Source organism: Balearica regulorum, chromosome 3, assembly GCF_011004875.1.
Source record: "Balearica regulorum gibbericeps isolate bBalReg1 chromosome 3, bBalReg1.pri, whole genome shotgun sequence".
Lineage (NCBI taxonomy): Eukaryota > Metazoa > Chordata > Aves > Gruiformes > Gruidae > Balearica > Balearica regulorum.
Genome location: NC_046186.1, coordinates 119,126,241 through 119,141,218, shown reverse-complemented (window position 1 = coordinate 119,141,218; position 14,978 = coordinate 119,126,241). Strand labels below are relative to the sequence as shown.

General features: G+C 37.9%; 1 protein-coding gene across 1 annotated transcript in view; it reads right to left on the bottom strand.

Moving 5' to 3' along the window:
* TASP1 (taspase 1) overlaps positions 1-14,978 on the bottom strand; it is an 89,301-nt gene that overhangs the window by 55,721 nt on the left and 18,602 nt on the right. The window contains 1 exon segment of the mRNA XM_075749762.1: positions 10,116-10,195. Within this exon segment, the coding sequence (XP_075605877.1) occupies positions 10,116-10,195 (80 nt within the window).

Below are 14,978 nucleotides of genomic sequence, written 5' to 3'. Positions count from 1 at the left end.
GGTATCAGTAAGCTAGGAAAACAGGTCATTATTAACAAAGAAGCATACATTTTACTAAGCAATAAGAAACACTACGTATGAAATTAGGCTTGCCCATGCTTACAGAATGGATGACACTATTCTACAAAGCAATAATTTTGACTAACAAAAAACTGTGTTTAGTCCCCAGGTGTCAGAAATATTTTCAGTTCCTGGGTACCCCAACTGCCTTTCAACTACCTGTATGCTGGGATAAAGACTTGTCACGCATTTTTTCCTCTGTTGCTTTTCTTACTTCACCGGTCTCGTAAGTGGGAGAAGTGGTGCAGTGCATCAAGAACTCTTTTACTGGATGATCAGACATCCAGAGCCCCAGGAGATGCTGTGGCATGCATTTTTTGCGTATCTTAGTCAGACAAACAGATGAAGAAAGTTCTCTAGTAACACACGATGATGTATGTTGGAAGGGATCTTAGGAGGTCATATAGTCCAACCTCCTAAGAAAAGCAAGTCTAATTGAAAAGGACTGCATAGGAACTTGTCAAGTTTTGAGCATCTTCAAGGATGGATATCTCACAAGTCCTCCAGGCCTCTGTTCCAATATTTGATCAACCTCATGTTAATTTTTTTTTTTTTAATTAGTCAAAGCCACACATATTCTAATTTATATCAGTCCTCTATGATCCTATCCCTGTGCATCACACCACCACCATAACTAATATAACACTTAAATGCCCAAATACAGAACAGTTCTACGTTAAGGAAGCTAGCACGTTTGCCAAGTAAAACACACAAACTTTCCCAGTTTCCTCCATCACAATAGTTACAAAACTTAATCATCAGCTCCTGTTTGGGACAGATACTGATATTTGTCACATCAGAAAGTTCATACTGTTACACTAGATAGAGATATTAGAGAGGTGTCAGTCATGGCCTCCAGAAGACACGAATTTTGATCTGAAACATCCGAGGGTCTTTGTGGAGGGATTGTTTTGGGGAAGTTCTTTTTCAAGGGTGGAGGAGGGTGGGGTTTTAATATCGTGCCTGCCTTCCGAGAATTACTTACATGAATTAATGTATTAATTCAATAACTCTTACGTTGTATTCAGTTTAGGATGAAATGTCATACATTTCAATACTGTGAGGGAAAGAAAGTCTAATCAGACTTCCTCTAGAGTGGAAATTCTTGTGCTCAGGCTACATTCAACTTCAGAATAGATATTAGGAATAACATTCATTTGAAAGTTGAAGATTTTGTTTTAGCAAGGACTGAGGAATAATTGCCTTTCATTATTTAGGGAAAATTAATTATTATCAGTGATTATCAATTCCTCTTGGCAGGGTAAAACAGCTAATTCCTTCAAAGTGACCAAAGAACTGTGAAATAAAGGACCAGTTTCTAAAACAAAGCCTAGCAATTTCCCTTTTTTCCTCTGACATAGATTTATGCCCAACTTCATCTGATCAGTCAAAAATAAAATGTCTTGAATCTTAAATTTGATTATTTTTTTCCCCCCAGAATAAGAGAATAAAGACTCATAGCAAGTGAAAGGCTGCCTGCCCTCAGTTTATTCCTGCCTTTGCGATGTTCTATCTATGTAAAACCACTATAAATGCCATTAAACTGGCTAGTATTCTGGTTGCTCTGTCCTGCTCTACAAATGACAAACTATAAAATGCAAGTGAACTTCACACTAAACAAATTAAAGATGACATGAAAGTTTTCTGAAAACATCCTGTAAGTATGGTCCTTGTCAAAGAATATATTATGGGGTTTTAAGCTCAATAAACCATTTTATGAACTAAAAAAAATCCAGGACTCAAATGTGCTCGGTTAATGATGCACACATAACATGGATAAATAACCCACTGAAAAGTTATTTGGAAAATAAGCACTATACATAATAGGAAAATGCCTACACACAGTTTAAGTTCATAATTCACATTAAATCTAAAACAAAAACTCAACTTTGTGGTGCAACGATGCTAAGAAATTTCATTTGTCCTAAATGACAGTACAAAAAACACTCTCACCTTCTCCAACAAGACAGCATATTCCAAGCTTGAGAAGAGGAAAAGGACACAACACAGTGTTGAAGACAGGCATGTTTTCCTAAAACAAATGCAATATAGCTACATCAGCCTGATGTTGCCTGGGCCAAGGAGAAAGGGAAGCAAGAGAGATAGTGCTTATTGACTGGGAAGGGAACAAGCTAGAAAAAGAGAGGTAAGGGAATAGATAGAATTTCAGTTTGAAAAATTCTTCGATCACAGCCTAGAGGTATTGCTGTTGGAATCTATGGAAAGGTATTTAGTACAACATCCTTTCTTTTTGCTCAAAAATTTAAAAGCTTAGATGAAAATCAAATATGTGCTTTCAGATAAAATGTCCCTGACAATTACTACCCTACACAGTAATAGCAAGTATGTTCAAACTCATTCTTAAAAGAATTGTGTCTCGGAAGCCACAGAGTACAAACAGCTCTTCTGTTTTGCTTTCTCATTTATGTACATGCTGTCATAAATAAACCTACTTCAGTTCTCCTGCTGGGAGAGGAGGAAAAAAACAGAATAAAAAAACCCCACAGCTTTAAAAAATGATTGTCTGTTAGCATTTAAATGCCATACTTAGGCCTCATCCAGCTTAAAGACATCTAATGACTCACAACAGAAGCGTATCAGAACTAGAACATTATTAAATGCTCAGGACTTCAGTCTCACATTTATGGTGTTTATCACGTGCACCTGCAATGCAGCATGGGGTGCCTCTTGAAGAACAAACAACCTTCAAGGACCTGAAAACATCTTCCCAGTCCTCCACATTCTCCCTTTAACCCCGCAAGGTCCCAACAGGAGCCACCCACATGTACTCTGTACTTAAATGCACTGCATTTTGGGTCTAACTGTGCTAGACAGTAGAAGCACTGGGTGGAATACTTGGTCACGGCAGAGTTGCAGAAGTTGAGACAAGCATAGGGGTTTGCCCTGGAGAAGGCTCCGTGGCTGAGCACAGAATAGGTGGAAGTAGCTCCGGCTCAACACCACTCGCCTGCAGGAGAGGTTGTATACGGTGTCAGAATGTGTGCTTGGTAACATGATGTATTATCTATAAATGCAGAAGAAAAAAAATCTCACAGGCACATCTTGCCCAAAGTTAAGAATGTTAAAGATTCTTCCCATTTTCAAAAGGTTCCAGTGTTACTGATGAGAAAGGACCACAAGACCTTCATTACATAATTCACTAGCGCAAGATCCTCATCTCCTACATTATCATGGCTAGGCAATAAATATAGCTTTTATACAGGCTTTTACATTGTTATCACCACTTTACAGAAAGAGATGAGAAAGTAATTTTCAGCAAGCAGGTCAGTGGAAGAAAAAGAAACAGAGCGTTGGTCTCTGAGTCCGTTCAGAGATGTCATCTGCATGCCACTTGTTTGCCACAAAACTTTCACATCGTTTACTCGTCTCTTGTACTGATCCTCTTGGCATTCTGGCAGTCTGATCATCCCCCTAACTCCTTTTACTCTTATACTATGTACAAGTAAAAACTTAACCAAAAATGTTGACAGTTCTAGTATATAATGCTACAGTGACTCAGTAAATGAAAGACAACTGTATTCCCTATTCTGCACAGCCCTTCTTAGTCCCTTTTCACAGCCTGTTAGAAATGATCCAGAGAACAGAGGTAAGAGAAAAATGGTTAGAGAGAAAATTAGAATTATCCTATTCATGGACTCCTTGAAACTACTGAACTGAACATACAGAACAAAACACAAGACTAAAGCACTTTTTTTTTTCTCCTCCTTTTAATGATGGTAAAATTCATACGTATCTACTTGTTAACTCCAGGTCTGTGTACTTTAACTAAGCCTGTAGTTGACTATTACAGTACACTAATATTTCTTGCCCAAAGTCAATGCAAAAAGTTTTTAGTAAAAAGCTCATGCTTCCTTAAAATTCCCATGCTTTTATAAGGCACATCTATTCTCTTACATATTTTCAGGCTAGGTAAAAAAAGTATTCAAGTGAACAATTAAGTTTTCAAATAGAAGTTAAATACAAATTTCTAACACCACTAAATCACAAATCAAGATCAGAACAATAGTCAAATCTTCCTCTTTACAGTGGTGGAACAGCAAGCAGAACAAGCTCAGAACACAAACTCCAATGTTTCTATTATGGTCATAACAAATTATTATGAAACAAAATATTATGCAACCTATGACTGTTCAGCAATCATGGTTTAAAAGCAAACTGTAAATTGAAAATACTAAGAAATGTCAAAAAATATTTTTAAATCTTTGGAGTACAGATCGAGCTCTGACCAATCATATAGCACCCCCTGGCAGACATTTCTTACAGTCAACTGAAAGAACCAGAACGGAGAGCTTTCTATATGTTACCTTTCTATTCCATGTTAATAGAGAATGCAACTATTGGACAGAAGTGAAGATACTAGCAAATTAGTTAACCCACAGGAATTAAAATGATCCAGTTAAGAATTCTGTTGAGCAGTTGCTAAAATAAATGGCCCAAATGAAAACAAACAGATGAAAATAAATTTGATTTTAACAAAGCTATTTTAAATGACAAATTAACACCACTTATGCTTGTGTTGGGAGCAAAGACTATTAGCGCTACTTCCCACATTGCCATACTTTGACAGAGACAGCAACACAAATGGGGAAAAAACCCCACACTCAGCATCAAAAACATATAAAAAATTATCTTTCTCAGAGTGCTACTATATAGATCTGTTCTTCATAACAAGAACTCAGGGTCAGCTGTTGCTGGACATACTATTTCTTACTACTTCCTGGAAGAAATCTCTTTTTTCCAGCAAGCAGCCTTCCCTGCTCCCTGGAAGATTTTCATTCAAAGCATCTTCGGGGTACTTCAGCCCAACTTTTTTCCTGGCTAACTTAAAGCTGTTCTATTGGCTGCACTTAGCTGTTCAGATTTCAGAACTGCAAGTGAACCTACAGTATTATGTTCAATTCCAGGCAGGATTTACATCATGTCTGGCCTTTTTTTTTTTTCTTTTCTCCTTTTTCTTCATTTTATTGCCAGTGAAACACATGCAGTTACCAGAGCTCATTTACTTTGCATATTATGGAACAGAGGTAACAACTTTCACTGTGAAAGACAAGCATCTTCCATCTGAGAGATACCTCTTAAGTTTCCTAAAATCAGATATGTATTCAGATTAACCAAACTTCCTAATCAAATCCCCAAAAACCTTGGAGTTTCTCCTCAGATCTCTTTCATTCTCACTGTAAAACAAAGAAACAAAACACAGTCTAAACCACTGCCCGGAGTCACTGCCTGAACCTCGTAACACAGTTCCAGCAACATGGCAAGTGTTTTTCTTAATGCAGTAATAGTAGAGCAGAGAACTGGGGGTGAGGTGAGGTTTGGGGGTTTGGAGGAGAGGCAGGCTAAGTAAGCAATACTGGTGGACAGGGAGACACGGTGTCACTAGAAGTATGACAATCTGCACGACACAATTCTAGAAAAGGCTCTCCCTCATTAAAGCAGCCAAGCAGCCATAAGATAAAAGGGACTATGCTTGCATACACAAAATTGGTGAAGCAATAGAAAACAAAGGAGGAGTAAATAAATATCTTGCTACAAGTGGAAAGCCAAATCAACCTATAGTAGCACCTGCTCTGTTCAACAGCATGATGTGATTTTACCGGTGACACCAAGTTATTCAAGGTAAGAAGAGGACTTGACAGAAGGATTCTGAGTAGTGACCTGACAATAAATCAGCAAATTTTATTCAGCAAGTCTCAAAATAACGGGAGAGGTAGTTCTTCACACAACCCATAGTTGTAAGGGTTTCTGCAGATGCTGGAAATTAATATGGGCTCAAGAGAAAACAACAATCTCATGGCAGCAAATGCCACTGATTACCTAAATGTATGTAGGAACCAGTCATGACTCAGGAATGTAGAGTCTGGGATAGCAAATGGGGCAGGAAAAGTGAAGTATATGTTTGCTCTGGTTTTATATTCTTCCTTTAGCATCATTTGTGGCTACTCTTGGAGTCCAGCTATCAAGCTATGCGGATCCACTGCAGCTGCTTTTGTTCTTATGTAATATAACTTACCGAAGTACTTATGGTCACTTCCACATTGTTAGAGTTAGAGGTACAAGCTTGCTGCATGAGTAGTCACCTTCCTTCTCTTTCCTTTTGAAGATTTAACATTGTAAGCAATTGTAAGATGCTGTCTTACACCACGTTATCTTTCTCAAATCAACTTCTTTGCCTCTACTATAGGCTGAACTGAAAAACTCAGATAAAAGTGGTTCAGTTATTACTAGTGCAGGCACAGATACTGACGGTTGAAGATGTACCTCAAATTTACCTTGTCTATTTAGAGTAAAGTATACTTTTACCATCTATAAGAGGTGGTATGATGCAGTTAATTAGCATTTCTAAACTATAATTATAGTCTTCACACTGTGACCACTTTCAAAGCAGTCTCTCTAGCACAGTAACAAAGGTCCAGCAGAAGCTAGTATGGGCTCTAGTATTGGCAGGAATTAAGCTCTAGTACGGGCAGGAATTAATAAATTCAGCTTTCTTACAGACTGTAGGCAATACAGGCAGATCACATTTCAGGTTGTTTTTTTTTTAAAAAAGAAACAAATAACCCACTCGCTACACTGGAAAGCCACCAGATTTCTACAAACAGCAGAAATCCCATTTCCTTGCACACTTGGCAAACTGAAAAAGACAAAGCAGGTGAGCTTTGACATAACCTTGATGTAGTTCAACAAGTAACATGGTTTAAAACATCATTTCAGTTTGGTGCTTAGATACTTTGATAGTTCTGAGAGAATTATGGAGTGTGACCACAAAGCTGATCGTGCAACTTTCTTTGTAACTGATCATATGGAGAGCTCCATCCGTGCAAAAACAACCGCACAATCCCACAGCCCTATAGCACGTGTAACATTACTCTTGCCATCTCAGGTCCGGGAAAAGGGAGACAGAATAACGCAACTTCGCAGAATATATTTTCCACGTGCAGCACAGAGAAGCCAAAACATATGCACCTAGTTCTCCCTGCTAATACTTATTGCAAGTACACGTCTAAGGTTGGAATTAAGGGTTTGTTGGGGGTTGGTTTTTTGTAATTAAGTTACTAAACATATTTTCCCCCGATGTTTGACAATTACTTCAGTTCTTCGTGTTAGAGAGCTTTTCAACAGTCACATAATTTCAAGTTAATTTACCCCCAATTCTCCATGCAAAGTCTACCGTAGCACCTGTAGCAAGCCTAATCAAAAAAATCTCCCTTTTTTTGAAGTCTGTTACATTATTTAATGCAATAGCTCACTTCAGATGAGATCTTTTGTGGTTGCTTGGAAACAATATCCTCTTTAATTGTTTCTTAAGCACATCTAACTTTTCCTCCCCTGGTAACAGTGGAAAAAACTATTTTGGCTTTTTTGTATGTCACCTGTGAGACAGTTTCCAATTTCTTTTCAGCTATAACAATCCCATGTTGTCACACATGGTGTTAAATGATAACTATACAGCCTCGCTGACCGCAAGTCCACGTGTTACAAGACTAGCTTTGCTATGGACTGGTACGGAAATCAGCATTACATCTCCTGGAACTGATTTTTCAATTTTTTGTTTGCTCTTTCTTCCTCTTGTGTTGTTCATTTTTTAAAGAAAAAAATCAGATATACTACCATTAATGATTATACTGCAAAATTAAGTGTACATAAATCTTAGGAAAAATGACAACTTTTAAGTTGCTCAAGCAATCTTTTCCCAGATACCTCTCAGAATGGCTAATAATGCCGTCTTAATGTAAGCTAGTATTGTCCTCCTACGTCTCCATTTTAGGCACTTAAATAGCAGACACTGTCATCTCATCTTTTTTACAAAGGAAACTGAAGCACAAGACCGTAGTAGTCAAATACCTCCTTTCTGTAAATCCAGTTAGACACAGAGTATCATTTATGCTAAGGTCAAGCAACAGAATTAGAGAACATCTGTGAAGAATTCCGTTTTAAGTAGTTTGCTAAGTATTACAAAGAATATCTGATGGACAATCAGTGGCAGAGATTGAGGTTTTTCAACATATCCTTCAATTACCCTAATCTGAAATCATTCTTCCAGCAAAACATTTGCATAGTCTACGCTCACGTCTTAACAGTCACAGCCTGCTTCACAGCATCAGTTCATCCCTACAGCAGATCTGTCCTGTGCAATGGCTCAAGCATATAATCCTATACGTGTGTGTTTCAGTATGTACAAGCCTGGCTGAAAGCGGAGGGTGTGGGGAGCGGAGGTGGGGTGGCAACTTTAATATCAATATTTTTTTCATTGACATTGCAACAGCAAATGGCATTTCTGCATTGACTTTGCAATAGGATTAATTTCCCAATCCTGGTTGTTTTAATTGTTTTAATGCAAACTGTTTTGTTAAATAGAAGTATGCTGAATGTACTGAGGAGACAAAAATATATCACTGATCTTTTGGAGCAGGTTTGTGAAAATATATTGGCTGGGATTATTCTTCTGATGTTTCTCTAATGGGAATTCATACTCTGGGTTAGGTAAACCAGACTAGCCATGGTCATCCTTATTTTTAAGCCATAACGTGTAGATTTGCTCTAGCTAGGGTACATTTTAGCTAGTAAGATATCATTCGTCCATTATTGTTACAATCTAATCACCTTTGTCACAACAGAAACACACTGGTACTAGAAACAATGGAAACTTTTGTGCATGCAAACAGAGTTAGTCAAGAAACCTTCCTTCTGGAGTATCTCCTACACATAATTAGTAACTACTTTCTTAAAAAAACACCACAGAACACAGAAAAACTCCCAAACCTTTAAGTGTTTTTACTCTTTCTAGTGTCAGGGAAATAAAGGTGTTCTGCTGAACTGAGCCCTAAAGTTGTTTGCAAATGCTGGTTTGGACAGCAGATGGATAGGGTAAAAGCTTCAGTCACGCGGAACTACAAATCAAAACTTGCCATTCAAAATGAAATGTATCATGAGTATGTATGAAAATTAGCATGATCAAGTAAAATGCTGACACTGTTTCAGGGGTTACATTTAAGCATTGAGTACTAGCAACTTTGAACTGCAATTTCTGGACATTTATCTACATTTAGAACTAGACCAAATAAAAGCCGTAATGAGAGCACTGGGTTTCAATCTCTGGTTTACAGAATACTCATGTATTTTATGCAATAATACCGTTTACTGTAAAATAAAGAAAATAAAGAAACGTCTTGTACTCTTTTGTGCTCTCCTTCTTCTTTGGGTAACGATCTCTGATTTCTTTCCTGCGTAACTTCAGCGGGAAGCGCAGGGCATGCTCTTGCCTATAGCAAACTACAGACTAGTAGTAAAGGCACTTTCCAAAAGGGAGAGGGACTGCAGAAGGAAGGGGAACCACATCCTCCTTTGCATGGGTAAGTGCACTAATTTGTAGCCTAGTTTACAGCTGGTGTATCAATGTAACATAATCATGCCTATTAATTTAAGAAAAAGTTTCGCGAGAGACCTGACTACTGCTAATACACAGTAGAACCCAAGTCCATTTTCTGGGTCAGGTTATTCCACCATATTAGATGAAGCAAAGCCTGTCTAGGTTTAAAAACAAAAAAACCAAACAAGACAAAAAAGGCAGCAAATTAATTTGACAGCCTGTTTAGACCAGAGCAGTTCTGGACAAAGACTCAGAGATGGGTGTAACTGTAGAATCTGAGAGTCAAACTGGCACCTGCTGAATTTAGATACAAGGCTAGCTGGCGCTTTTAGGATCCAAGATGGATCACAACTGGAGACCTGCAGGACTGAGCTGTTAAAGAGCCTATGTTTCAGTAAAAAAAGTCCTTCATTGGATTTCATCCTAGAATCACAAATTCACTTGAATTAGATGTTGCTAGAATGCAGTTGAAGTAATAGTTTATGATTTTTTTCTATTTAGATACTTAATAGAAAATAAGTAAACTTAAACCATCCTTATATACCACAATACCATAAGCTAATTGAATGTTAAGAACAGTAAAGCGATGTATACCTCGAAAGATGAGGCACCATTTAAAATTACTCTGTCCTGTTCTTCCTACTGACGCCACCAGTTTACTCACTTGTAGCCATGATACCTGGAGGACATGCTGGTATCCCGTGATCAACTGCCCATCTGTAAGCTCCTTCACCAACTAAAAAGCTAGGAGACACAGAAGAGGGAGTTTAAACAAAACCATATAACAAATCCCCCTTTTCTTGCAATTATTTTTTCTATTTGGTTTGGTCATTTTAAAATTGTAAGCTGTCTACATTTCACAGAAATGTCAGCTATAATTACATTTGGCAACCTTATATAGTTTCATGAAAAGACTATGCAGCTCTGACATTAAGTTTGGTACTGGATAAGAAAACTTGCTATTAAATTTGAAAGCACCAGCTTTTCATTGCAGCTAAACCAGGACAAAGCCGTCTAGTCTTGCTCTCTGTTGCAACTTAGTAAGATCCTGAAGACCAACAACGTGGGATGAATGAGGCGAGAATGGTAAGGTATTTCCAGTAAAGTCAGCCAATGCCACAGGAATATCACAAAGTCCTTTGAGAAGTACAACACAAGCTAAAAATAAGCCTTATTTAAAAGGATAAAGGTCTGTCTCATGGAGTTTTATCAAGTATTTGCAAATGAGTCAAGTCTACCGAATTTTTAATATATTTGCAAAAAAACCGCAACAATTTGAGAGGTTGTTTTCTAGTCAGTACTGAACATTTTACAGTATAGAGATAGTACACACTACTATGGCAATGAACGATAGCAAAAAAACTATATATAGACATGTAACTTTTTTGGAGAAAAAAAAAGCCTCAGTTATCTGTACTGTTTCCCCTTAAATAAATTAATCTGATTCCCTGAAAAGAGGAATGTGGCAGTTGGAAATCACACATTTTCAGAAAGCTGCTGCACAATAGTACTAACAGCAACACAGTAAAGGACAACTATTTCCAATCATAACTTCATATCCCCCTTTCGAAATAAGGATAACACAACTGCCTAATGGACACAAGTAGTAAAGCCTGAGGATTTACAGCTATTTCAAAAAGTTTTACAGAAATACCAGAATTATGAATATGAGGCTAAAGAAGTTACTTCAGTTACAAAGCCGTCCCTGGGGCCAATAGTTCTACAATTTCTGAGAATGTTACTGATACAGCAAATTTGTTGACATTAATGCTGTTGGAAGTTTTCTTGACAGTGCTATATCTGACACCTGCAGCTTTCAGTATGTAGTATTTTGAGGTGGTACTTTCTATCTTCTCTGACTTAACCAATACAGGAGGTGTGCCCAGTCTTTCCCTACAAAAGTCTCAAAAACCCCCACTTTATTTAACAATTCAGATTCTTATCTTGATACATATTTCTTACCATTAGTGCAGCTTCAGATAAATGTTGTTCATGTTGCAAGGTACTGCAGAATAAGTTACCAGGTACTGTGGGAGAACTCAAGCGTCTCCTATTAGGTAAGCTAGTGCTTGAGAAACAACCTATCGCTTTCGCTAATTTAAGAGAGAAATGCAAACCGTAGCCAAACCTAATTAAGTGCTATTCTCCATTGACTAAAACAAGCAGGTTTTGGTCTTTAAAAGAAAAGTTTTCTATCAACAATACATTCTCAGGAAGCGAAGAAGCACTTCCTCTTCAGTAAAACCATTATACACAGAAAAGAAGGGTAGATGGAGAAAGTATCAAGCTCAAATATTAGGAGTTTTATATATGATCACTTGAATAGCACAGATCAGCCAGAAACACTGCATTTTACAAGCAATCTCACAATTGCTTTTTTAATACTTAAAAACACAGCAACAGTCACTATCATTTATGAAGAGTGCAAAAAAAGCACCCATGAATGCCTCGAAACTTCAGTAATATGACCTTTACTTTGTTCACACTTGCATTCCTAATTCCTAGATTCCTCTCCCTCCTCTAAGATGGGCACAAAGTATTTTCCAGTTCTGGTCCCAAAGATTAGTTGAAGCCAACATCTCCTGCTGACATCCAATGGAGACTCCATAACACCACAGAAATCATCCACTTTTTTCAGTTCGGATGTCTTGAAAGGACAGAATAATCACAGAAAAGTAAAAGTAAACAGTTTACAAAAAAAAATTAAAAATAAAAAATCAGGATCTCAGTGCTTTGTTGTCTGTACTACCTATACTGTAACTCCTATAAATTGATATCGAACTAGTTGGTAAGAGACTCCTACAGGACATACAGCATGAACTCAGTTCTGCAGGTAGTCCAATATTCATAATCTAAGCAAGACTAAAGTCTTTAGAGCACCACAAAAAGCAAGTTGTGCGATCCGGTTCAGCACACAGCCACACGCACAACTGTACCAGCCACAGATGACAGTGTGGCGAGAGCGTGGGAACCAGCAGTCTGGCACTAGGGAACTGCTCTATTTGCCATGAGAATCATCCACGTAGCCACGTAGAAAAGCTGCAGCAGGTAAGAATGAGCAGGGCAATACTTTAAGCTGACATAAAACCAAAACTACCTCTAAACAGCTAACACCAAGCTTGACTTACTGGGGGAGAGGGAAAATAGGGAATAAAGCCAGTGGGCTACAGAAAGCAGCCAAAACCCCGTCAAGTCTGAAAAGCCTTTAGGCTAATTCAAAATATATTTTTCCAAAGGGCGGGAAAAAACCCCAAAACCAAAGGATGAATGAGTTTGTGCTCTGCTACTCTGAAAATTGGTTGCGCACAAACAACATACAAACATCCTTCTGGCAAATGTATCAAATGAAGAGTATTCTGTAGTTGTTATAGGCTCAGAACACACAGGAGATGAAAACATCGCCTCAGCAAGGAGCCGACGCTTAGATGCACTTTCCAGTTCCAGGCAAACTAAAACATACTAACGGAAAGTGCAAGCGAAGGTCTCTAAAAATGGTCTTTTTAGACAATTTTCTCCAACGACATGGTTATCCTGGCACTATTTGCTCCAAACAGGACAATTTAATATGGGCTGTACAGAGACAGGCCACGCTGAGCTAAACAGAAGTGGCAGAAGGTTAGCTTCTTTAAAGATGGTCAAGGCGATCCTGAATGTAACAAACTCACTTTGTAATATTTACTATAAAATGCAATAATCCCTCTGAAATCACTGTTACAGAGAAGAAATTGTTCTGAAGAAATAGAGAACAGATAAAGGGTTGTGAAGGTCTTCACTCTAGGCACTGTCTGGATTACGCACTGCCCTACGAGTTACACAAGGTACGTATCTTGCCTGCAGCGCCGTAAAACTGAAACAATTACAAATCCCTGTATACTCCAAGGAGGGAAAAACCCTTACGAAGGGATTCTTTCCTATATGGGTTACTAGTGATACTGAAAAAGGGATACAGACATCAACTTAGATATCAGTAGTATTACGGAGTTGTAAGAAAGGAGACATGTAGGTGTAGTCGTACCATCCTGTAATCTTACATACCTACAGTTAACAGCGAACAGATGTAAATAAGCCTTTTCTCTTCGGAAGGTCAACGTTTCAACATAAGAAATAGGAAAACTTCAAATTTATTACTACAAAACATCTAATCCATTATTCTGTGATCAAAGACCACTTCCAAAGATCCATCTAATATGTAATTGTGCAATTATAATAGTGCTTTCTTTTGTAAAGTTATACAATAAACAGGAATATCTTATCTGATAGCACGTAAAATTTACAAGTTCAGTATTTTCTCTTCTTGCATATACAGGCAGAGAAAATCCTGACAACATCAAGTTGAATAAAATATGACAGAACTATGTAAGGACCTTAGAAGTTTCAACAAATGCACTCACGCATTCAGGGATTCTCTACTTTAAACTTTTTAAATTTTAATTTGGATAGTGGAATTCTGTGGTTGAAACAGGACACCAAGATACTGAGCCAGAATGACATACTCTACAGAGCAATTTACAGCAAAGTGGATACATCAGTTAGGACACTTGATCACTCCTTTACCACCTCAGAATAAATTAATCCACAGCCTTTCGAATTTCTTCTACTGAAAATTAGAAATGTTCCACTTTGACCTGGTTTTGAACTGTCACTTTAAAAACGGGTGCTGAACAGGGGTAAACAGGCCAAACTAACTGCCTCCATATGTTCTTTTACAGGCAAGAATCTCCATAATGCCACTTTTACTAATCTCACAGTTCCTGAATTTTTCTTGTGTGGTTGTGTGCCAAACATTCTGGCCAGAAAACATTAAGCTAGCTTAGATCATACTATAGAAACAGTCTCTGCCACTAGGTTTCTTTAACAAGACAGGGTTTTAGGCTAAGTAGTATCGGAAAGTTTCCCCAATACACTATTTGCCCATGAGAAACAAGATGAAACTTGCATATCTTTACAAATAAAAATCAGTTACTAAACTCCTGACATGTGGTAGGAACGCCAAAAACACAACTGCTCTCTTATTATTTGACTATATGTATTCCCAGCTGGTGCAGGAATATATTTCAGTCCCAAAACAACAATGTGTCATGCCAAACCCAGCCAGAAAGGCAAGGCATGAAATTGTCAATAGTCATCACCTAAAACCAACACGAGCTCTACCATTCTGAGCTTGGGATACCCTGTACGTACAGGAGCATCTACCAAAGCAAGTCTGAAGTACAACCCATCGTATCCCACTAGTATAGATGGTTCCCAGGGTAACTAATGTGCTGTAATAAAATACACCTTCAAAATCCAGAATGGAGAAAAGGAAATTAAAATATGCATTAGGAAACTCAGGTCCACAATGTTTGCACAATAAACTGTACGTGTTGGCTCCGAAGACAGTTCACCTGTCACCTTGAGAGTTTGAGCTCCCTTGTCTTCAAAAGCATCTGTTAGCCAAGACCTTGCACAGTGTTTGAAAGATTTAGTCTTGTCCTTTGAGGGCAAGAGGATATAGTTTCTTTTCTATTCAGTTATTTTTAAAATAGCA